We start from the raw sequence: 22,670 nt of genomic DNA on the forward strand, positions 1-22,670 counted from the left end.
TTTTTTAGTTGTGTCCGTATCTGGTTTTGGTATCAGGGTAATGCTGGCCTTGCAGAATGAGTTGGGGAGAATTCTCTCCTCTTCAATATTTTGGAATAGCTTAAGGATGATTGGTATTAGTTCTTTACATATCTGGTAGAATTTGGCCTGTATTCATGTGGTCCTGGGCTTTTCTTTGTTGGGGGGCTATTTTTATTACTGCTTCAAATCTCACAAATTGTTAATAGTCTGTTCAGGTTTTCTATTTCCTTCTGATTTAATCTTGATAGGCTGTTTGTGTCCAGGACTTCATGCATTCTCTCTAGGTTTTCCAGTTTGTTAGCATATAGTTGTTCATAACAGTCTCTGATGATATTCGGTCTTTCAGTGGTACCAGTTGTAATGTCTTTTTTTCATTTACGATTTTAGTTCTTTTCTTGGCTAAGTACAGCTAGCAGTTTATACATTTTGTTTATTTTTTCAAAGAACCAACTTTTCCTTGATCCTCTGTTTTATTTTGTTTAGTCTCTATTTTGTTTAGTTCTGCTCTGATCTTTGTTATGTTTTTCCTTCTGATAATTTTGGGTTTGGCTTGTTCTTACTTTTCTGGTTCCTTGAGGTGCATTATTGGATTGTCTACTGGAAATTTCGACTGTTTGGATATAGGCATTTATTGCTATAAACTTCCCTCTGAGTATTGATTTTGTTTTATTCCACAGGTATTGGTATGTTGTATTACCATTTTAAGATTTTTAAAAAATTTTCCATCATAATTTCTTCATGACTTAATGGTTGTTCAGGAGCATGTTGCTTAACTTCCACGTATTTGTATAGTTTCCAAAGTTCCTCTCAGTATTGTTTTCTAGTTTTATTCTATTGTGGTCTCAGAAGATACTGGATATGATTTTGATTTTTAAAAAATTTGTTGAGACTTGTTTTGTGCCTTAATATAGGGTCTATCCTAGAGAATATTCCATGTGCTGATAAGAATGTACATTCTGTAGTTGTTGGATAAAATGTTCTGTAAATGACTGTTAGATCCATATGGTCTAAAGTTCAGTTTAAATTCTTATATATAATATATATATATATATTTTCTGAGACAAGAGTTGCTCTGTCACCCAGGCTGGAGTGCAGTGGTGCAATCTCGGCTCACTGCAATCTCTGTCTCCTGGATTCAAGCGATTCTTCTGCCTCAGCCTCCTGAGCAGGTGGGACTACAGGCATGCGTCACCACGCCCAGCTATTTTTTTTTTTTTTGTATTTTTAGTAGAGATGGGGTTTCACCATATTGGCCAGGCTGGTCTTCAACTCCTGACCTCGTGATCCACTCACCTTGGCCTCCCAAAGTGTTGGGATTACAGGTGTGAGCCACTGTGCCTGGCCAAAATCCAGTATTTCTCATTAATTTTCTGTCTAGATGATCTGTTTAATGCTGAGTGGGGTGCTGAAGTTTCCCACTATTATTGCATTGGAGTTTATTATTATTATTATTATTGTTATTATTATTTTCTCTTTCTCCATCATGAAATAGCTCTCTCTTTAGATCTAGTAATATGTGCTCTGTGAATCTGGGTGCTACAATGTTGGGCGCACATATATCTAGAATTGCTATATACTCTGGCTGGATTGATCCCTTTATCACTATATTATATGACCTTGTATTTAAAAAAAACTGTTACCGACTTAAAGTTTGTTTTTTTTTTTTTTGAGACGGAGTCTCGCTCTGTCGCCCAGGCTGGAGTGCAGTGGCCGGATCTCAGCTCACTGCAAGCTCCGCCTCCCGGGTTTATGCCATTCTCCTGCCTCAGCCTCCCAAGTAGCTGGGACTACAGGCACCCGCCAACTCGCCCGGCTAGTTTTTTGTATTTTTTAGTAGAGACGGGGTTTCGCCGTGTTAGCCAGGATGGTCTCGATCTCCTGACCTCGCGATCCACCCGTCTCGGCCTCCCAAAGTGCTGGGATTACAGGCTTGAGCCACCGCGCCCGGCCTTAAAGTTTGTTTTATCTGGTATTAAGTGTAGCCACTCCTGCTCACTTCTGATTTCCATTTACATGGAATATCTTTTTTCATTCCTTTACTTTCAATCTATATGTGTCTATATAGATAAAGTGCATTTCTTTTTTTTTTTTTTTTGAGAGGGCGTCTCGCTCTGTTGCCCAGGCTGGAGTGCAGTGGCGTGATCTCGGCTCACTGCAAGCTCTGCCTCCCAGGTTCACGCTATTCTCCTGCCTCAGCCTCCCCAGTAGCTGGGACTACAGGCGCACACCGCCACACTCAGCTAATTTTTTGTATTTTTAGTAGAGACGGAGTTTCACCGTGTTAGCCAGGATGGTCTTGATCTCCTGACCTCGTGATCCACCTGCCTCGGTCTCCCAAAGTGCTGGGATTACAGGCGTGAGCCACCGTGCCCAGCCAAAGTGCATTTCTTATAAGCAGCATATACTTGCATCATGTTTGTTTTGAATACATTCAGCCAGTCTATACAAGGAGAGAATTTAATCCATTTACATTTAAGGTTATTGATTTGGGTGTTTTTGTTCCTATCATATTGTTGTTTGCTGGTTGTTCTATATATTCTTTATTTCTTCTCTTATTGTTTGTCATTTTGGTCTGTTTGTTTTCTGTAGTGGTACCATTTGAGTCCTGCGTGCTTGCTTTACCAGTGTTTTTTTTTTTTTTTTTTTGAGACGGAGTCTCGCTCTGTCACCCAGGCTGGAGTGCAGTGGCCAGATCTCAGCTCACTGCAAGCTCCGCCTCCCAGGTTCACGCCATTCTCCTGCCTCAGCCTCCCGAGTAGCTGGGACTACAGGCGCCGCCACCTCGCCCGGCTAGTTTTTTGTATTTTTAGTAGAGACGGGGTTTCACTGTGTTAGCCAGGATGGTTTCGATCTCCTGACCTCGTGATCCGCCCGTCTCGGCCTCCCAAAGTGCTGGGATTACAGGCTTGAGCCACCGCGCCCGGCCAACTTTACCAGTGTTTTATACTTCCATGTGTTTTCATGATGGTAAACACTTCCAAGTTTAGGATGCTCTTGACCATTTCTTGTATGGTCAGTCTAGTGGTGATGAATTCCCTCAGCTTTTGCTTGTCTGGGAAAGGCTTTACTTCTTCATTTAAGAAGCATTAATTTCTTTCAGCACTCTAGATATATTATCCCATTCTCTCCAGGCCTGTAAGGTTTCTGGTGAGTGATCTACTGTTGGTCTGATGGGGATTCTTTACAGGTAACTAGATGCTTTTATCTTGCTATTTTTGGCATTCCCTCATCTTTGACTTTAGACAGTGTGACTATAATGTGATGTGAAGAAGTCCTTTTTGATTGTATCTATTTGGGGATCTCAGAGCTTTCTGTATCTGGATGTGTAAATCTATTGCTAGACTTGGGACGTTTTCCTCTATTATTTCATTAAATAGGTTTCCTAATCCTCTTGTTCTCCACCCTCTGGGACCCTAATAATTTGAATATTTGGTCACGTTATGGTGTCTCATATGTCATGAAGGTTTTGTTCACCTTTTTGTTCTTTTTTTCCGTTAGCCTGAATAGGTTATTTCGAAAGACCTGTCTTCAAGTTCCAAGATTCTTTCTTCTGCTAGATCTAGTCTATTGTTGAAGTGTTTTTTTTTTTTTTTTTGAGATGGAGTTTCGCTCTGTCACCAGGCTGAAGTGCAGTGGCGCAATCTCTGCTCACTGCAACCTCTGCCTCCCGGGTTCAAGTGATTCTCCTGCCTCAGCCTCCTGAGCAGCTGGAACTACAGACTCATGCCACCATGCCCAGCTAATTTTTGTATTTTTTAAGTAGAGACGGGGTTTCACCACACTGACCAGGATGGTCTCAATTTTTTGACCTCATGATCTGCCCGCCTCAGCCTCCCAAAGTGCTGGGATTACAGGTGTGAGCCACCACACCCAGTGAAGCTTTCTAATATATTTTGTATTTCATTCAATGAATACTTCAGTTCCAGAATTTGTTTGGTTCTTAAAAAGTATATCTTTATGGTGAATTTATCATTCATATCCTGAACTGCTTTTCTAGTTCCTTTGTATCGTTTTTCAGAATTCTCTTCTCTCTCACTGAGCTTCTTTAGAATCAGTAATTTGAATTTTTTCCAGGATTTCAAGAATGTCTTTTTGATTGGAATCTGTTGCCGGAGAATTATTGTGTTCCTTTGGAGGTGTCATATTTCCTTGTTTTTAAATGTTTCTTGTCCTTAAGTTGATATCTGTGCATCTGGGTATAATAGTTGCTTCTTCCAAGTTTTTTGAATTTTTTTTTTTTTCTTCTTCTTTTAGAGTTGGAATCTTCCTCTATCACCCAGGCTGGAGTGCAGGGGCACAATTACAGCTCACTGCAGCCCAAACTCTTGGGCTTGAGTGATCCTCCCACCTCAGCCTCCCAAGTAGCTAGGACTACAGGCATGAACCACCATGCTTGGTTAATTGTTTTTTTTTTTTTTTTTTTTTGAGGAGTCTCGCTCTGTCACCCAGGCTGCAGTGCAGTGGTGCGATCTCGGCTCACTGCAAGCTCCACCTCCCAGGTTCACGCCATTCTCCTGCCTCAGCCTCCAGAGTAGCTGGGACTACAGGCGCCCGCCACCATGCCTGGCTAATGTTCTGTATTTTTTTTTTTAGTAGAGACGGGGTTTCACCGTGTTAGCCAGGATGGTCTTGATCTCCTGACCTCATGATCCGCCCGTCTCGGCCTCCCAAAGTGCTGGATTACAGGCTTGAGACACCGTGCCCGGCCAGCTAATTTTTAAAAAATCATTTTTATGGGCCAGGTGCGGTGGCTTACAACTGTAATCCCAGCACTTTAGAAGGCTGAGGCGGGCTAATCGCCTGAAGTTAGGAGTTCGAGACCTGCCTCACCAACATGGAGAAACCCTATCTCTACTAAAAAAATACAAAATTAGCCAGGCGTGGTGGTGCATGCCTGTAACCCCAGCTACTTGGGAGGCTGAGGCAGGAGAATCGCTTGAACCCGGGAGGCGGACATTGCGGTGAGCCAAGATTGCACCATTGCACTCCAGCCTAGGCAACAAGTGTGAAACTCTGGCTCAAAAGGAAAAAAAAATCATTTTTATAGAGATGGGGTGTCACTGTGTTACTTAGGCTGGTATTAAACTCTTGGTCTCAGGCAATCCTCCTGCCTTGGCGTCCCAAACTGTTGGGATTACAGGCATGAGTCACTGCACCTGGCTGAAATTGCTTTTGTAGGGGAGGACTTTTTCCTGAATATGTATCTATGGTATTGGTTGGGTGGGATACTTTGGCTTGATTTTGGATGCATGCAGCAGTGTAGTCTATTTCTTTGACTGTAAACAGCATTAATGGTATCTATGGCTTCCTCAGTAGCTCAGGGTAGAGTTATTTGTGGATGCTCTGGTGAAGTTTTGCAGAGGGCTGGGATGCCACGTAGGTCGGCCTTTGGGCCCCAGTGGTGGCAGTGGTGGGCTAAGCATGCCTGTCCTTGGATTCCAAGGTGGTGTATGCTGGCACTGATGTTAACAGGTCCAGGCACACCAATTCTTGTGGTTCCAGGCGGCTTCGTAGATGCTGGTAGGGTAGTGGTAGCAGTGGGCTGGGTGGGTGGGCAGAATTTTGGGCCCTGAGGCAACCAGTGTCACATGAACAATGACAATGACAGTGGCAAGATGACCTTCTAGGTCCCCAAGGACCCAGTAGTGTTGGCAGTGGCTGTGATGGGCTGGGTGGGCCAGTCTCCAGGTGTGCAGGTGGCATGTGCAGGTAGGTGCCAGCTGTGGTGGTAGTGGCTGCGGGGTAGGCCCAAACTCAGGCCCCAGGAGGAGTGTTCAGGTACAAGTGGTGGTATACTGGGCTGGGCAATAGCCTGGCTGTTGGACTGTGTACTCTGGCACAAGCGGCAGGGGGACCGAAGCTGGGCCGAGCAGTCTTGTTCTCAGGCTCCCTGATGGTAAGGGCAGGTGCAACCAGTGGCAGGCAGAGGTGGGGCAATCCCCCAGGCTACCAGTGGAATGCTTGGGTGGGGAGCTGCCCTGCCACACTGGAGAGGGAGGCATTGCCTTCAATGGTGGGCAGCCTAGGCCAGTGGGTACAGAACATGCATGCCGCTTGCACCTCAGCCCCTGCTGCCATAGCCAGTGACTCACTTATGCTTCAATCCCTGGTGCAGTAGCCCATGGTCATATGCACGTAAACCCTGGGGGTAGCAGCCATTCTTCTCTTGCATCTCAGCTCTGGTGCCACTAGGTTCTGGGACAGTGCACAGTCTGTTGGGGCTGGGCTCTAAAATGGCACCTTGTTGTAGCTGCTTAGGTCTCAGGGAGCATGTGAGACGCAGTGCAAACTTCCTCTCTGGAGCAGTACTGTTGCACAAGATCCCGAAAGGTCTGTGTGTTAGTTTCAGGACCCATGAGAGTCAAGGGCTCTCCTGTGGCTAGGATTGCAGGAGCTGACAGTGGGAATGAGGACTTCTGAGGGTCTCTTGTTTACCCTTTCCCTTTATTGGGGCATCTCTCTTGGCTCTTATCTGATCCCAGCCTAGCAGGCTGTCTCACTTTCTTCTTCCTTGCTTTAAATATTTCCTGTCACTTTTCTGTTGAATTCCAGTATTCTCTTTTGGATGATCTATTTGAAGTATGATTATCTACTTACTATTTTGCTTCTTAGTGGAGGAGTTGAGTACAAAAATGCCTATAGTCAGTCATCTTGAAGCCTCCTGTCATATTCTCCAAATATCTTAATAGTTACCACATAGAAGATGTAGCAGACTTATTAAAACTGTTTCAGAAAGTAAAACTAGGATTAATGAAGGAAAGCTACTGAGTCAACATTAAGAGTAAACAGTGAGTTAGGTCACTTTCTTCTTCAGCTTTGGGAAATTTTCTTCTGTCATTGTTTTGATAATTCCCCTCCCCTCTATTTTCTCTGCTCCATTTGTGGGTACCCTATTGGCTGAATGTTGGACAATGGAATTGGTACTCTCTGTTTCTTAATTTTTCTTTCAGATTTTCCATCTCTGGCTTTCAATAGTATGTTCTGAGACAGCTCAATCTTTTCTTCTTAATCTTCTCTTGAAGATAATTTTAATTTTTTTTGGAACAGAAAATACATTTGCATGGTTTAAAATTCAAAAGTTAGGTCTCCCCCTAATGCCACTTACTTATTCTCTTCTCTTTAGAAGTAATCAGTATTACCAGTTTCTCAAGCATCTTTCCAGAGATAGTCTATTTACACACAACAAAAAAGGCACATATTTCCTCCTGAATCCACCCTTCCTTTTCCAAATAAATGGGAATGTATCATAAACATGCTCAGCGCTTTCATCTTCTCACTTGAAATCTTCAGGTTTGTTCAAGTGAGCTTCCCTGTTACAGGGTGTTACACTGTATAAACATATTATACATGTAACCAGTTCCTTATTATGTTTTATTTTTTAAATTTATTTTATTTTATTTTATTTTATTTTTTGAGACAGAGTCTCGCTCTGTCGCCCAGGCTGGAGTGCAGTGGCGTGATCTCGGCTCACTGCAAGCTCCGCCTCCCGGGTTTATGCCATTCTCCTGCCTCAGCCTCCCGAGTAGCTGGGACTACAGGCGCCCGCCACCTCGCCCGGCTAGTTTTTTGTATTTTTTTAGTAGAGACGGGGTTTCACGGTGTTCGCCAGGATGGTCTCGATCTCCTGACCTCGTGATCCGCCCGTCTCGGCCTCCCAAAGTGCTGGGATTACAGGCTTGAGCCACCGCGCCCGGCCGCTTTAAATTTATTTTAAAAACTGTTTTTTTTTTTTTGAGACGGAGTCTCGCTCTGTCACCCAAGCTGAAGTGCAGTGGCATGATGACGGCTCACTGCAACCTCTGCCTCCCGGATTCAAGCAATTCTCCTGCCTCAGCCTTCTGAGTAGCTGGGATTACAGGTGCATGCCACCACGCCTGGCTAATTTTTGTATTTTTAGTAGAGATGGGGTTTCACCATGTTGGCCTGACCTCGTGATCCACTCACTTCAGCCTCCCAAAGTGCCAGGATTACATGCATAAGCCACTGTGCCAAGCCAAAAAACTATTATTATTATTATTTTTAGAGATAGGATATTGCTCTGTTGCCCAAGCTGGAGTGCAGTGATACGGTCATAGCTCACTGCACCTCAAATTCCTGGGCTCAAGCAATCCTCCTGCTTCGGTGTCCTGAGTAGCTGAGACTACAAGCATCTGCAACTGTGCTTGGCTAATTTCCTAAACATTTTTGTAGAGACAGGGTCTCACTATGTTGCCCAGGCTGGTCTTGAACTCCCAGTCCCAGGCAATCTTCCTACCTTAATCTCCCAAATTAGCTCCTTCTTGATGCACATTCAGATTGTTTTTAACCTTCAGATCTTGCAAACATGCTGCAATGAACATGTAGTCATTTTGGACAAAGGCAAACATATGTGTGGAAGTTTCAGGAGTGCTACTGCTAAATCAAAAGACTTGAGCATTTTAAATCTTGACAGATATTGCCGAAGCACCTGTAGGGGCCAGAGGGACTTCCCCTTCACCTTCTGAAGGCTCACTGAAAATCACTGACAAAAGAGAGACTAATAGGAAAAAAGGCATACACATTTATTTGGTTATAACTTTATGTGACGCCAGAGTCTTCAGAATGAAAAATACAAAATACATTGTCAATTTTTGTGCTTAGGTTCACAAAGCATATGGACAGTGGTATGGAAATATGATTGGACACAGGAGGCTAAGGCACAAGAATTGCTTGAGCCCAGGAGGTGGAGGCTGCAGTGAGCTGAGGTTGCACCACCGCACTCCAGCCTAGGCAACAGAGCAAGACTCTGTCTCCAAAAAAAAAAAAAAGAAAAGAAAAGAAAAGAAAAGAAAAGAAAAAAACAAAAAAGAAATATGATTGGACAAACAGGGTATGATCTAATGCTAACAAAGTAGGGAAATCCAGTAAGGCCTGTCTAGATTTCTCTTGGCCTCTCTCTGCAGCAATCCTTCCTATGGGTATGAGGCAGAATCCTGTCTGGAATGGGGGTCTTATGACCTACAGTCAAAGTAGGTCAAATAATTTCTTTATGACCAATTTTTACACACAAAGGTGACGGGCAAGCTGGAGTAATATTCTCAGGTTTTATATAAGGCTGGTTTCTGGGAAAAGGAGTTCTGGTTTCTATGACCTGCTTTGGGGAAGAGGGATTCTGGTTTCTATGGTTAGCCTCAGAAGAAAATGAGAGATCAAAGATAGGTGGGCAAAAAAAGGTCAGAGAGAGCTGCTTCTGAGGCCTTCATTTTGGGGTATCATTTTCTGAGACCCTGTACACCCTTCATAAAAAACGTACTAATTTATGTGTAAGAATGCCTACTTGTCCACATCCTCACCAATACAGTGTTCTGTTAAAGTTTCTTAGTTCTGCCAGTCACATACTTTTTTTTTTCTTCAAGAAACAGGGTCGCATTGTGTCACCCAGAATGGAGTTCAGTGATAACATTCTAGCTCACCACAGCCTCAAACTTCTGGGCTCAAGCAATCCTGCCCCATCAGTCTCCTGAGTAGCTGGGACTATACCATGCCTGGTTAATTTTTCTAAAAAACATTTTTTGTTTTGTTTTGTTTTTGAGACAGAGTCTTGCTCTGTTGCCCAGGCTGGAGTACAGTGGCATGGAGTGCAGTGGCAACCTCTGCTTCCTGGGTTAAAGTGATTCTCCTGCCTCAGCCTCCTGTATAGCTGGGATTACAGGCATGTGCCACCATGCCCGGCTAATTTTTGTATTTTTAGTAGAAACGGGGTTTGGCCATGTTGGCCAGGCTAGTTTCAAACTCCTGGCCTCAAGCAATCCAGTGGCATGAACCATTATACCCAGCCCCAATTAAACATTTTTATTGTTCCATTTCCCATCTACTTCCCCCTAATTAGCTTGATAAATATTCATCTTTTACTATTATTTTAATAGGTTCCTTAGAGATTAAAAGGTCATCCATCTTTCATTTATCTAGGCCTATATGTATATACACCCCTACCCTGACCAACAGGCAATTATAGTGTATTTTAATTCTCTCTATACTTTAAGTGCCAAAAGAATTATTTAATGTGTCAGATTAATCCACATATTTACCCTTTTTGTTTCTTCATTCCCTGAATCTTCATGTTTCTCTTACAAACTTCAAGTTTTTTCTTCTGCTTAAACAAAAACTTTAGTATTTCCTTTAATGTAGATATTCTGGTAAGAAGGTCCATAAATTTGTCTACAACTATTAACTTTATCCTTGAAGGCATTTTCACTGGTTATGGAAATTTAGGTTGGCAGTTATTTTGTTTCAGCCCTGTGAAGATGTTATTCCATTATCTTCTGTCTCCTATTGTTTTTGTGGAGATGGGAGCTCTCAGACAAATTGTTGGTTGCTCGTTTGTACATACTTCTCACTCCCATCCTGCCCTGGGTACTCTAACATTTTTTCACTTTGTGTTTAGTTTCAGCAGTTTTAAGATAATGTGTCTAGGCCGGGAGTGGTGGCTCACACCTGTAATCCCAGCACTTTGGGAGCTGAGGAAGGCAGATCACGAGGTCAGGAGATCGAGACCATCCTGGCCAACACAGTGAAACCCTGTTTCTACTAAAAAAAAAAAAAAATACAAAAAATTAGCTGGGCATGGTGGCAGGCGCCTGCAGTCCCAGCTACTCGGGAGGCTGAGGCAGGAGAATGGTGTGAACCCAGGAGGCAGAGCTTGCAGTGAGCCAAGATCGCACCACTGCACTGCAGCCTGGGAGACAGAGTGAGACTCTGTCTCTAAAAAAAAAAGATAATGTGTCTAAAAGTCACTATCTTTTTATTTATCTCATTGGGGTTGATAGGAATCTATCTGCGGTTTGTTGTTTTTTGATGGTTTTGGAATGCCTTTAGTCATTATCTTTTAAAATACTGCTTTTGTTCCATTCTTTATTTTTCCTTCTGCTATTTCATTACACATTAGATCTTCCTCACTGTATCCCCTATTTATCGTCTCTTCTCTTCTATATTTTCCACTCATTTTTATCTTCATGTTTCATTCGGGGTATTTTCCTCTGATCTATTTTCAATTATTAGCTCTCTCTTTAGTTGTTTCTAATCTGCTGTGGTTGTATCCACCAACTGAGTTAATTCTGATTGCTAGAGTTTATAGTTTTCATTTGGTCTTTTTTATTGTTGTTTCCAGTTATCTTCTAAAATTCTCAATTTTGTCTCATCTCTTTTAACAAATTAAGCATTTAAAATATATTTCTAAAAACTCCATTGTCTGGAGTCTGCCTACTATCTACAGTTTATTTGCTTTTTTCCTTAGGGTTACTGTGTCTCCTATTGTGTCTTGAATTTAAATTGAGTGTTAGATACTATATATACAAATTTATAGAAATAATTTGAGGCCTATAAAAATGCTATATTCCTCCAAAGAGGACTTAAAAGTTTGCCAACTTCCCCCAACCCTCGGTGGGTCTCTGGACTCTAATTTTGGCCTCCAACCCCTACAAGCCTTTCAAGAATGCCACTTAGCTTCTCAGCTACCTTTTCTGGAACTCGCAGAAGCCCCCAAGGAAAAAGCAACCCTGAACATCAGGTTTCCCCTTACTTCTTTCCTTCTTTTCCCAGATCCTATAATTCCTTAATGCCTTGTTTTCTTTCTTTTCTTTTCTTTTCTTTTCTTTTCTTTTCTTTCTTTCTTTTCTTTCTTTTCTTTTCTTTCTTTCTTTCTTTCTTTCCCTTTCTTTCTTTCTTTCTTTCCTTTCTTTCCTTCCTTCCTTTCTTTCTTTCTTTCTTTCTTTCTTTTTCTTTCTTTTTTTTTTTTTTTTTTTTTTTTTTTTTTTTTTTTTGACAGAGTCTTGCTCTGCTGCCCGGGCTGGAGTACAGTGGCACGGTCTTGACTCAGTGCAACCTCTGCTTCCTGGGTTTAAGCGACTCTCCTACCTCAGCCTCCCAAGTAGCTGGGATTACAGATGCATGCTATCACACCCAGCTAATTTTTTTATTTTCAGTAGAGACAGGGTTTTGTCATGTTGGCCAGGCTTGTTTTGAACTCGTGACCTCAAGTGATCCACTTGCCTTGGCTTCCCAAAGTGCTGGGATTACAGGTATGAGCCACTGCACCCGGCCTTCTCAATGCCTTGTTAATGCTCCAGTGTCTTCAAGCAGCTTATTTTAATATTTTATTCCAGAGGAAACAGTTATTCACAACAGGAAGGTTAATCCAAATTACCTAGTCTACCCTTACCAAAAGCAGAAAAAAACCTTAACTTTCCCCAAATAGTACATTCAAATTCTTTAGAGAAGTGCTTCTTTCTCTCCTTTTAACTTGAGTAAATGCCACGTTTGAATTCTGTCACTGAGATGAAGAAGGGGAACAAGGAGAAAGACCTTGAATTAATTGCCTTTTAAAATACTAATCTCACTTCTGCACTTCATCATATTTGCCAACTCTGGATCTAGGGCCTCTTGTAGCCATGGTTTCTGTTTCATCTAAAAACATGCCAGAAAAAAATTTTGAAATCTCATAGACATTGTTAAGCAGACTGCTCCATTTTTTTTCTGTTTACTTCTTTTTGTACTTCATATTCTATGTGCAATTATAAAGGATATGAAAAAAATATGTTCAGCCTACCTCTTAAACTAAGTTTCATTAAATCTTTCATTTTACTTTCTAAAATTTATCCTACAGATAGACACAAACAAATGCACAAAAATATTCGCACTATATTAATAAAGTGATGGAAATAACTCAAATATCTGTTAATAGGAAGTTGTTTAAATTATGGTACAGCCGGGCGCGGTGGCTCAAGCCTGTAATCCCAGCACTTTGGGAGGCCGAGACAGGCGGATCACGAGGTCAGGAGATCGAGACCATCCTGGCTAACACGGTGAAACCCCGTCTCTACTAAAAAAATACAAAAATCTAGCTGGGCGAGGTGGCGGGCGCCTGTAGTCCCAGCTACTCGGGAGGCTGAGGCAGGAGAATGGCGGGAACCCGGGAGGCGGAGCTTGCAGTGAGCTGAGATCCGGCCACTGCACTCCAGCCCCGGTGATAGAGCGAGACTCCATCTCAAAAAAAAAAAAAAAAATCATGGTACAATACAGTCATTTTAAAAGATAAGCCAATATATCATAATTTAATTCCATTCTGCATGAAAATAATTTTTAGTATATGCAAAGAAAAAGAAATCCATATGGTAAACATATAAACAAACATATTTATAACATATGCTAACTTAATACTATTTATGGAGAAGGCATTATAAAGAACTACAGTTTGACTGATTAAATCATTTCATATTTGAATTTTTATATGGAAACTATTTTTACATAAATAAAACAAATAATAAAACATATCAAGCCAACTAGATTACTTCTACAGAGTTCTCATATGCTAAGAAGTCAAGCCAACATCAAAACGGTCTCTGTGAATACAAATTCATTTTACACTGAAGGTTGCATCTTCTTAGTTGCAAAACAACCCGAAATAGGTCTCTATTTGAAAGTAGATAAGATTAACTGGGCAAAGGCAAGCCCAGTGCTTTAAAGCATGGAACTTAGAAGAAAACAGTCCTAACTAGTGATATTAAAGGGAAATACTTCATCTATATATAAAGATAGAAAAGATGATAAAGTGACCAGAGAAAAATAGAAGTGGGGTGGAGGAGCACTGAAAAGGCATAGAATATAAAGGGCAGAAGTAGAACTGATGGAAACCAAGGTAAGAATTAGAGTCCAGTAGTAAAGAAGCATGCACATACATTTCTCTGTTTAAGATATGTAATGGCAATATGCTATAGCTAATCTTTTTCACTTCTGGATGGCTTGTGTATCTGACAATACTAATTTCATATTACGCTTAAACGAGTTAAACTGGGAAATAAGCCCAAGTTTTAATATCTGTACTGCTAAAGAGAGCAGTATGATCTTATGCTGAAATCACCCGACATTTGTGGTCTTAAAAATTCAGTAATTTTCAGATAAAAAAAATTCTATAATCCTAAAAGAGAATTGTTCCTTATTCACTTAGGTATCTACTTTTGCAGCTGTAGATACCTAACTGTATCCACACCTATACCCTTACAACATTTCATTCCAGAGATTCCCAGTGCTACTACTCCCATTCTTGCACTTACAACAGACACTGATAATTAGTCACAGCACTTTGCCCCCTGAGCACAGTCACTGAGCCCTCCCTTTCAGACTTCTATACAGTCATTTTCAATAAACTGGAGATGGTACATGAGATAAAACCTATTTGCCATCCTACATACCCTTAAGCAAGATGTGAATTTCATTACAATTCAAAGACTTTCCTAGTGAATAGTGTCTACATAAACAGCTTTTTATTTTTATTTTTTATTTTATTTTATTTTATTTTATTTATTTATTTTTTTTTTGAGGCAGAGTCTTGCTCTGTCGCCCAGGCTGGAGTGCAGTGGCCGGATCTCAGCTCACTGCAAGCTCCGCCTCCCAGGTTCCCGCCATTCTCCTGCCTCAGCCTCCCAAGTAGCTGGGACTACAGGCGCCCGCCACCTCGCCCGGCTAGTTTTTTTTTTTAAAAAAACTCTGGGCCGGGTGCTGTGGCTGGCTGGACGCTGTGGCTCACACCTGTAATCCCAGCACTTGGGAGGCTGAAGTGGGTGGACCACCTGAGGTCAGGAGTTCGAGACCATCCTGGCCAACATGGCAAAACCCCGTCTCTACTAAAAATATAAAAATTAGCTGGTCGTGATGGTGTGTGCCTGTAATCCTAGCTACTTGGGAGGCTGAGGCAGGAGAATCACTTGAACCCAGGTGGTGGAGGTTGCAGTGAGCTGAGATCGTGCCACTGCACTCCAGCCTGGGAGACAAGAGCAAAACTCCGTCTCAGAAAAAAAAAAAAGACTTCTGGTAATTATCTTATAAATAAAATTGGCTCTCATTTTTTGAACTCATTAGATTATTAGGATATAAATGTTGTCAAGATAACCTAAAGATGACAATACAGATATTTCCTGACTTACTTATTCTGAAACATTTTTTATAACCTGTCATTACAACTTCCTTGGTCACAGGTATCTGTCTGAGCAATTCCAGACTCATGTAAACTGTTCAAAGAACCTAATATACCCATTAATCCTATTCAACTGTACAGTCAATGGCATAATGAGGTCTGGGGCAATGCATTGCCAGTTTACTTAGCATATGTTCAGTATAACAAGAGATAGTGATAGCAATGAAGATTTACTTTTTTATATATGTATGTATGTATGTATGTATGTATGTATGTATTCCTGTATTCATTCATTTACTGAGATAGGGTCTTGTTATCACCTAGGCTAGAGTGTAGTGGTAGAATCATAGCTCACTGCAGTCTCTGACTCTAGACTCAAGCAATCCTTTTGCTTCAGCCTCCCAAGAAGGTGGACTACAGGTGTGGACAACCTCATGCAAATGAGGATTTAAAAATAATATTTATCTGAAGGTTTCCTCCCATAGATATTTTTAAATCAACAGATATAGATGGTCTCACCATTTTAAAATTAGACAAGCAAATGAAGGAAAAAAAAGAGAAACAAATTCTTACCAATTTTTCTGCGTCTGTGTTCATTTCCCTTAATTTCTTGATATGTTCCTTTTTAATCATGAGAATTTTTGATAATCGGGTCTACAAAAAAAGAAGAAATATTTTAGAAGAAACAGAGGCATTTAGGTATATTGGTTAGACATTAAATTTCCAATTTTTTAGTAAGATATTTTAGCAATAGATTTTAGTGTTTCAACACATACATACATACATATATATATATATAGCATAGCATTGTTTTTTTTTTCTGAGATAGAGTCTCACTCTGTCACCCAGGCTGGAGTGCAGTGGCACAGTTTCCCGAGTAGCAGGGATTACAGGCACACACAATCACACCTGGCTAATTTTTGTATTTTTTTTTTTTTTGAGATGGAGTCTTGCTCTATTGCCCAGGCTGGAGTGCAATGGCGTGATCTTGGCTCACTGCAACCTCCGCCTCCCAGGCTCAAGCAATTCTCCTGCCTCAGCCTCCCGAGTAGGTGGGATTACAGACACCCACCAACATGCCCGATGAACTTTTGCATTTTTAGTAGAGACAAGGTTTTGCCATGTTGGCCAGGCTGGTCTTGAACTCCTGACCTCAGATGATCCACTCACCTTGGCCTCTCAAAGTGCTGGGATTACAGGTGTGAACCAGGGCACCCGGCCATTTTTGTATTTTTAGTAGAGACGGGTTTCACCATGTTGGCCAGGCTGGTCTCGAACTCCTGACCTCCAGTGATCTGCCCACTTTGGCCGCCCAAAGTGCTGGGATTACAGACATGAGTCACAACACTCAGCCTCATAGCACTGTATTTTATACATCTGATTAAACTGACAAGCAAATATTATTTTAAAAATCCATTGTAATTAGGACATGTCAAAAGGACTAAGGAGTCAATTTGAACAAGCTTTCACTGGTCCAAAATAGGGAAATTTGTAGACCAGTAAGAATAATAACTATAATGAACTAAAGCCAAATGTTAAAATCCATGAGTTTACAATGATACTTAGGAAGAAGAAATGACAGAGTGAAAGCCATTTTGAAATCGTATTGAATGAATGGATCTAAGCATTGATAATCAATGGCAGCTAACATCAAAAAATAAATAGGTCAGAGATACAGTGGCTCACACTTGTAATCCCAGTGCATTGGGAGGCCAAGGCAGCAAGACCACTTGAGCCAAAGAGTTTGTGACCAGCCTCAGCTTCCCAAGTAGCTGGGATCATGAGTCCAGGAGTTTGAGATCTCATCTCCACAAAAAATAAACAAAATTAGCCGGGTTTAGTGGCTTGCATCTGTAGTCCCAGTTACTCAGGAGGCTGAGGTGGGAGAACTTCTTGTGCCTGGGAGGTGGAGGATGCAGTGAGCCGAAATCACGCCACTGGACTCCAGCCTGGGCAACAGAGCAAGACCCCATCTCAAAATAAATAAATAAATAAATAAATAAATAAATAAATAAATAAATAAATAAATACCTCCTATCAAAAGAACACAAAACCACCTGTAAAAGAAGTCACATGAAAACAAACAGCCAATCAAAAAACCTAAATCCAATCAAACCTCTAGATATAATTTTCAATTTACATAAAATACAAAGAACAAGTTAAATAATCCCACAAGGATTTAGTCAGAAAAATCGAGACTGTGGGAGACTGTATGGATCCAGTTTCTTCAATAAGCTGAATGGAGAAAAAAGGCACTCAACATTTAAAAAACAACTGAAAAATCTGAATACCAACTGGATATTTGATATTGACATTTAAGTTTTTATAGATGTAATAGATATTGTAGTTATGTTTCTTAAAAAAAAGAAATCCACCTGTAATGGGGTTTCACCATGTTGGCCAGATTGGTCTCAAACTCCTGACCTCAGGTGATCCACCTGCCTTGGCCTCCCAAAGTGCTGGGATTACAGGCATGAGCCACCACGCCCGACCCTTATTATTTATTTCTAAGAGATAACCCTTTTTTGGCCAGGCATGGTGGCTTATGCCTGTATGTAATCCCAGCACTTTGGGAGGCTGAAGCTGATGGATCACCTGAGGTCAGGAGTTCAAGACCAGCCTGGCCAACATGGTAAAAACCTCATCTCTACTAAAAATACAAAAATTAGCCAGGCGTGGTGGCTCGAGCCTGTAGTCCCAGCTACTCGGGAGCCTGAGGCATGAGGGTTGCTTGAACCTGGGAGGTGAAGCCGAGATCACATGACTGCTGCGTTCTAGCCTGGGCAACAGAGCAAGACTCTATCTCAAAAAAGAAAAAAAAAAAAGAAAGAAAGAAAGAATAAGTTTGGGCGTGGTAGCTTATAGCTGTCCAGGCTGAGTGCAGTAGCATGATCATGGCTCACTGCAGCCTCAACCTCCTGGGCTCAAGGGATCTTCCCACCTCAGACTCCCGAGTAGCTGGGACTACAGGGGCGTGCCACCACACCTGGCTAATTTTTGTATTTTTTGTAGAGATGGGGGTCTCACTATGTTGCCCAGGCTTGTTGTCAACTCCTAGACTCAATCCTTGTCTATGTTGCCCAGGCTTGTCTTGAACTCCTAGACTCCCAATCCTCCCAGCTTGGCCGCCCAAAGTGCTGGGATTGCAGGTGTGAGCCACTGTGCAGCAAAACATTTTTAACGTGTATTTTGTCATAAGAAAAAATATATTTGGAACAGCAAAAAATCAAAATATCAACTTCAACGCTTAAGAGCAAAACTGAGTTTTATAAAACCTCACATACTATAAAAGGTAAGGACACAAAATAACTTTTATTTTTACCTCTTAAATATCTTAAAATAATAGTGGAAGTAGTGTTTTAACTAGGCTTTACATATAGATTATAAATTTTAAATTAAGTACTAAAATCAAATACATAGACTTTCAGTTTACAGTCTGGGATATAAGAAGCTTGGAAGGTGCTACTCCATCCTAACACCAGGTAAAAAACTGAACATACTTAAAAAATCAACGACACTTCTTAGATCTCTAAGAGAATTGAGGGCCAAGGCAAACTGTCCACAAAATTAGAAAGAATGAAAGGCAAATATGTAGAATCACCATTTACTAGAGCAGAAACATGTGAGCAAAAACCTCTAGGAACCAGTGCTGGGGTAGGAAAAACGGAACTGTAATTTATGTGGTAGGTGCAGGCAAGTCTGACCATTAAGCATTTGCTCAACAGGACTCAGTTATGAGGGTTTTTTGAAAAGCATACTTTTGTGAGTTTTACTTCCAGGGGCTTAATCTGGTTCTTAGTGAATACTGCAGAAATACACCCTCTTGTTTCTTGCAAGGGGAAGAGAAAACTAACAATTTTGAATTAAAACGGAGCATTCTGTTCTTCTTAGCAAGGCCTGACCTCAGGGAAAAGTACTTAACCAGAAGCTAACATGCTAGGGTTTTATCAGAGGCTAACTGACCTGGGGCAAGAGAAAAATCCAATCCCAGCCCACTCTAGCCACCCTGTACCACCTAAGAGGAGGAAAAACTGAGGCGCATTTGTGAAGTTCACAGTCTAGAGGCTCAGGCTGACAGTTCCTTTTACATAGTACATCGTTTGGCAATTAAGAAAAAATTACAAGGTATGCCAAGAGGCAAAAAACATAGTTTGAAGAGACAAAGCAAGCATAAAAACCAGCCTTAGATATGGCAGGGATGTTGAAATTTTAAAGAACTATGAGTAATAAGCTAAGGCCTCTAATGGATAAAATAGCATGCAAGAACAGATGGGCAATGCAAGCAGAGAGATGAAAATTTCTTGAGCTTGAGGATATATTATTTATTTTTCTTTTTTTTTCCTTCCACAACAGTTATCTCAGAAGAGGATATATTAATAGGAACTTCCAAAACTAAAAAACAAAGAGAACAAAGACTGAAAAAGTCAGCACAGAATGTCCAAGGATTGTGGGACAGCTACAAAAGGTGTAACTTATGCATTAATGGAAATACAAGAAGGAGAGGAAAGAGAGAAAAAAAGGAAGAACTATCTGAAATATAATGAATGAGAGTTTCCCCAATTTAATGTCAAATACCAAACCAAACATCTAAGAAGCTCAGAGAATACCAAGCAGAGAAAATGCCACAAAAACCTCTAGATTTACACCTATCATATTCAAACCACAGAAAATCCAAGACAAAGAAAAATTCTGGTTCAGCTATGGTGGCTCACACCTGTAATCCCAGCACTCTGGGAGGCTGAGGTGGGCAGATTACTTGAGCCCAGCAGTTTGAGATCAGCCTAGGCAACATGGCAAAACCCCATCTCTACATACTAAAAAAAAGGGAAAAAAATCCTGAAAGAAAACACTTTGCCGATAGAGGAGCAAAGATAAGAATTTCATCTGACTTCTTAGAAACCAGGCAAGCAAGAGGAGACTGGAGTGAAATGTCTTGTGCTGAGAAAAAAAATCTGGCCATCTAAACCCCTACACCCTATGAAATTATCATTCAAAAGTAAAACAGGACTGGGCATCATAGCTCACGCCTATAATCTCAGCACTTTGGAAGGCCAAGAGGAAGGACTGCTTAAGCCCAGGAGTTCTGGAGCAGCCTGAGAAACACAGCTAGACCTCATCTCTACAATAATAAATAAAATAAAATAACTTTTTAAATTTTTTTGAGATGGAGACTTGCACTGTTGCCCAGGTTGGAGTGCAGTGGCACGATCTTGGCTCACTGCAAGCCCTGCCTCCTAGGTTCACGACCTTCTCCCGCCTCAGCCTCCCAAGTAGCTGGGACTACAGGCGCCTGCCACCACGCCTGGCTTATTTTTTGTATTTTTTTTTTTTTTTTTTTTTTGAGGCGGAGTCTCGCTCTGTCGCCCGGACTGGAGTGCAATGGCCAGATCTCAGCTCACTGCAAGCTCCGCCTCCCGGGTTTACGCCATTCTCCTGCCTCAGCCTCCCGAGTAGCTGGGACTACAGGCGCTCGCCACCTCGCCCGGCTAGTTTTTTGTATTTTTAGTAGAGACGGGGTTTCACCGTGTTAGCCAGGATGGTCTCGATCTCCTGACCTCGTGATCCGCCCGTCTCGGCCTCCCAAAGTGCTGGGATTACAGGCTTGAGCCACCGCGCCCGGCCGTATTTTTTGTATTTTTAGTAGAGATGGGGCTTCACCGTGTTAGCCAGGATGGTCTCGATCTCCTGACCTCATGATTCACCCGCCTCAGCCTCCCAAAGTGCTGGGATTACAGGCGTTAGCCACCATGCCCGGCCAATAAAACAAAAATTTTTTAAGTGAAAGAAAAATAAAGACTTTCTCTGAGAAAGAAACTTGAGAAAATCTGTCACTAGTAGGACTGCCTTGTAAGAAATGTTTTTTTTCTTTTTCTTTTTTTTGAGATGGAATCTTGCTCTGTTGCTCAGGCTGGAGTGCAACGGATTGATCTTGGCTCCCTGCAACCTCCACCTCCCAGGTCCAAGCGATTCTCATGCCTCAACCTCCCAAGCAGCTGGGACTATAAGCGCCACCATGCCTGGCTAATTTTTGTATTTTTAGCAGAGATGGGGTTTCACCATGTTGGCCAGGCTGGGCTCGAACTCCTGACCTCAAGTGATCTACCCACCTCAGCCTCCCAAAGTGCTAGGACAACAGGCGTGAACCACCACGCCCGGCCAGAAATGTTAAATGATGTTCTTTAGAGAAAAAGAACATGATACATGTCAGAAACTCAAATATAAATAAAGGAAGTGTATCAAAGAAAGAATACATTTATTTGAAGGTAAAATAGAAACTTTTATTTTCCTTATTCCTAATTGTTCCAACAGAAAACAGTTTGTTCAAAATAATAACAGCAATAGCATATTTGATTATATATGATTATGTGTATATATGCTTATGCATGCTTAGGTATAAATAAAATAATGACAGCAATGATACAAAGGAAAGGAGGGATAAATTAGGATTATTTTGTTATTATCGGGTACTAGTACTACCCATGAAGCTGTACAGTGTTATTTGAAAGTGGATGTGGATTAGTTGTAAAAGTATATAATGTAAACTCTAGAGCAACCATTAAAGAAAGTTAAAAGAAAAAAGTATAACCTATATGCTAAAAAAGCAGAGAAAAATGGAATTACATAAATTAAACCATAAAAGGCAAAAAAAAAGTGGAATATAAAAATAGAAATAAAGAATATGAGCAACAAATAGAAAATAGTAATAAATATGATAGATATTACTGTATGATAATCCAATTATATCAATAATCACTTTGAAATCTACTTTAAACATAAAGACACAGATAGATTAAAAGTAAATGGATGAAGGCCAGGTGCGGTGGCTCACCCCTATAATTCCAGTACTTTGGGAGGCCGAGGTGGGTCCCATTGCTTGAGCCAAGGAGTTCAAGACCAGTCTAGGTACACTGACACCCCATGCCTATACAAAAAATACAAAAATTAGCAGGTGTGGTAGCTTACGCCTGTAGTCCCAGCTACTTGGGAGGCTGAGGTGGGAGGATTTCTTAAGCCCAGGAGGTTGAGGCTGTTGTGAGCCACTGCACTCCAGCCGAGGCTACAGAGGGAGACCCTGTTCTCAAAAACAAAAAACAAACACAAAAAACAAACAGGGCTAGGCTCAGTGGCTGACACCTGTAATCCCAGCACTCTGGGAGGCACATTTCTCGTGGTCAGGAGTTCTGGACCAGCCTGGCCAAGATGGTGAAAAAACCTGTCTCTACTAAAAATGCAAATATTAGCCAGGTGTGGTGGACATGTAATCCTAGCTACTCGGGAGGCTGAGGCATGAGACTCGCTTGAACCTAGGAGGCAGAGGTTGCCTGGGCAACAGAGCAAGACTTCATCTCAAAAAAAAAAAAAAAAAAAAGTAAATGGATAAAGTATATGCCATGCTAACACTAATCAAAAGAAAGGAGGAGCAGTTATATTAATTTCAGACAAAGTAGACTCCAGAGCAAGAAAAGGTGTCAGGAATAAAAAGGGGCATTACATAATGAAAAAAGGGTCAATGTTCCAAGAAGACATAATATTTTTTCTATTTTTTTTTTTTTTTTTTTTTTGAGACAGATTCTTGCTCTGTCACCCAGGCCGGAGTACAGTGGTGCAATGTCAGCTCACTGCGACCTCCACCTCCCAGGTTCAAGCAATTCTGTCTCAGTCTCCCGAGTAGCTGGGATTACAGGTGTCTGCCACCACACCTGGTTAATTTTGTGTTTTTAGT

General features: G+C 41.4%; 1 protein-coding gene across 3 annotated transcripts in view; it reads right to left on the minus strand.

The window, feature by feature from the left end:
- LIN9 (lin-9 DREAM MuvB core complex component) overlaps window positions 1-22,670 on the minus strand; it is a 96,611-nt gene that overhangs the window by 16,441 nt on the left and 57,500 nt on the right. For all 3 annotated transcript variants that reach the window (XM_010381999.2, XM_010381991.2, XM_030936977.1), the window contains one exon: window positions 15,521-15,601. In XM_010381999.2, coding sequence (XP_010380301.1) covers window positions 15,521-15,601 — 81 coding nt within the window. The remainder of the gene's footprint in view (window positions 1-15,520; window positions 15,602-22,670) is intronic.

This window comes from Rhinopithecus roxellana, chromosome 8 (assembly GCF_007565055.1).
Source record: "Rhinopithecus roxellana isolate Shanxi Qingling chromosome 8, ASM756505v1, whole genome shotgun sequence".
Lineage (NCBI taxonomy): Eukaryota > Metazoa > Chordata > Mammalia > Primates > Cercopithecidae > Rhinopithecus > Rhinopithecus roxellana.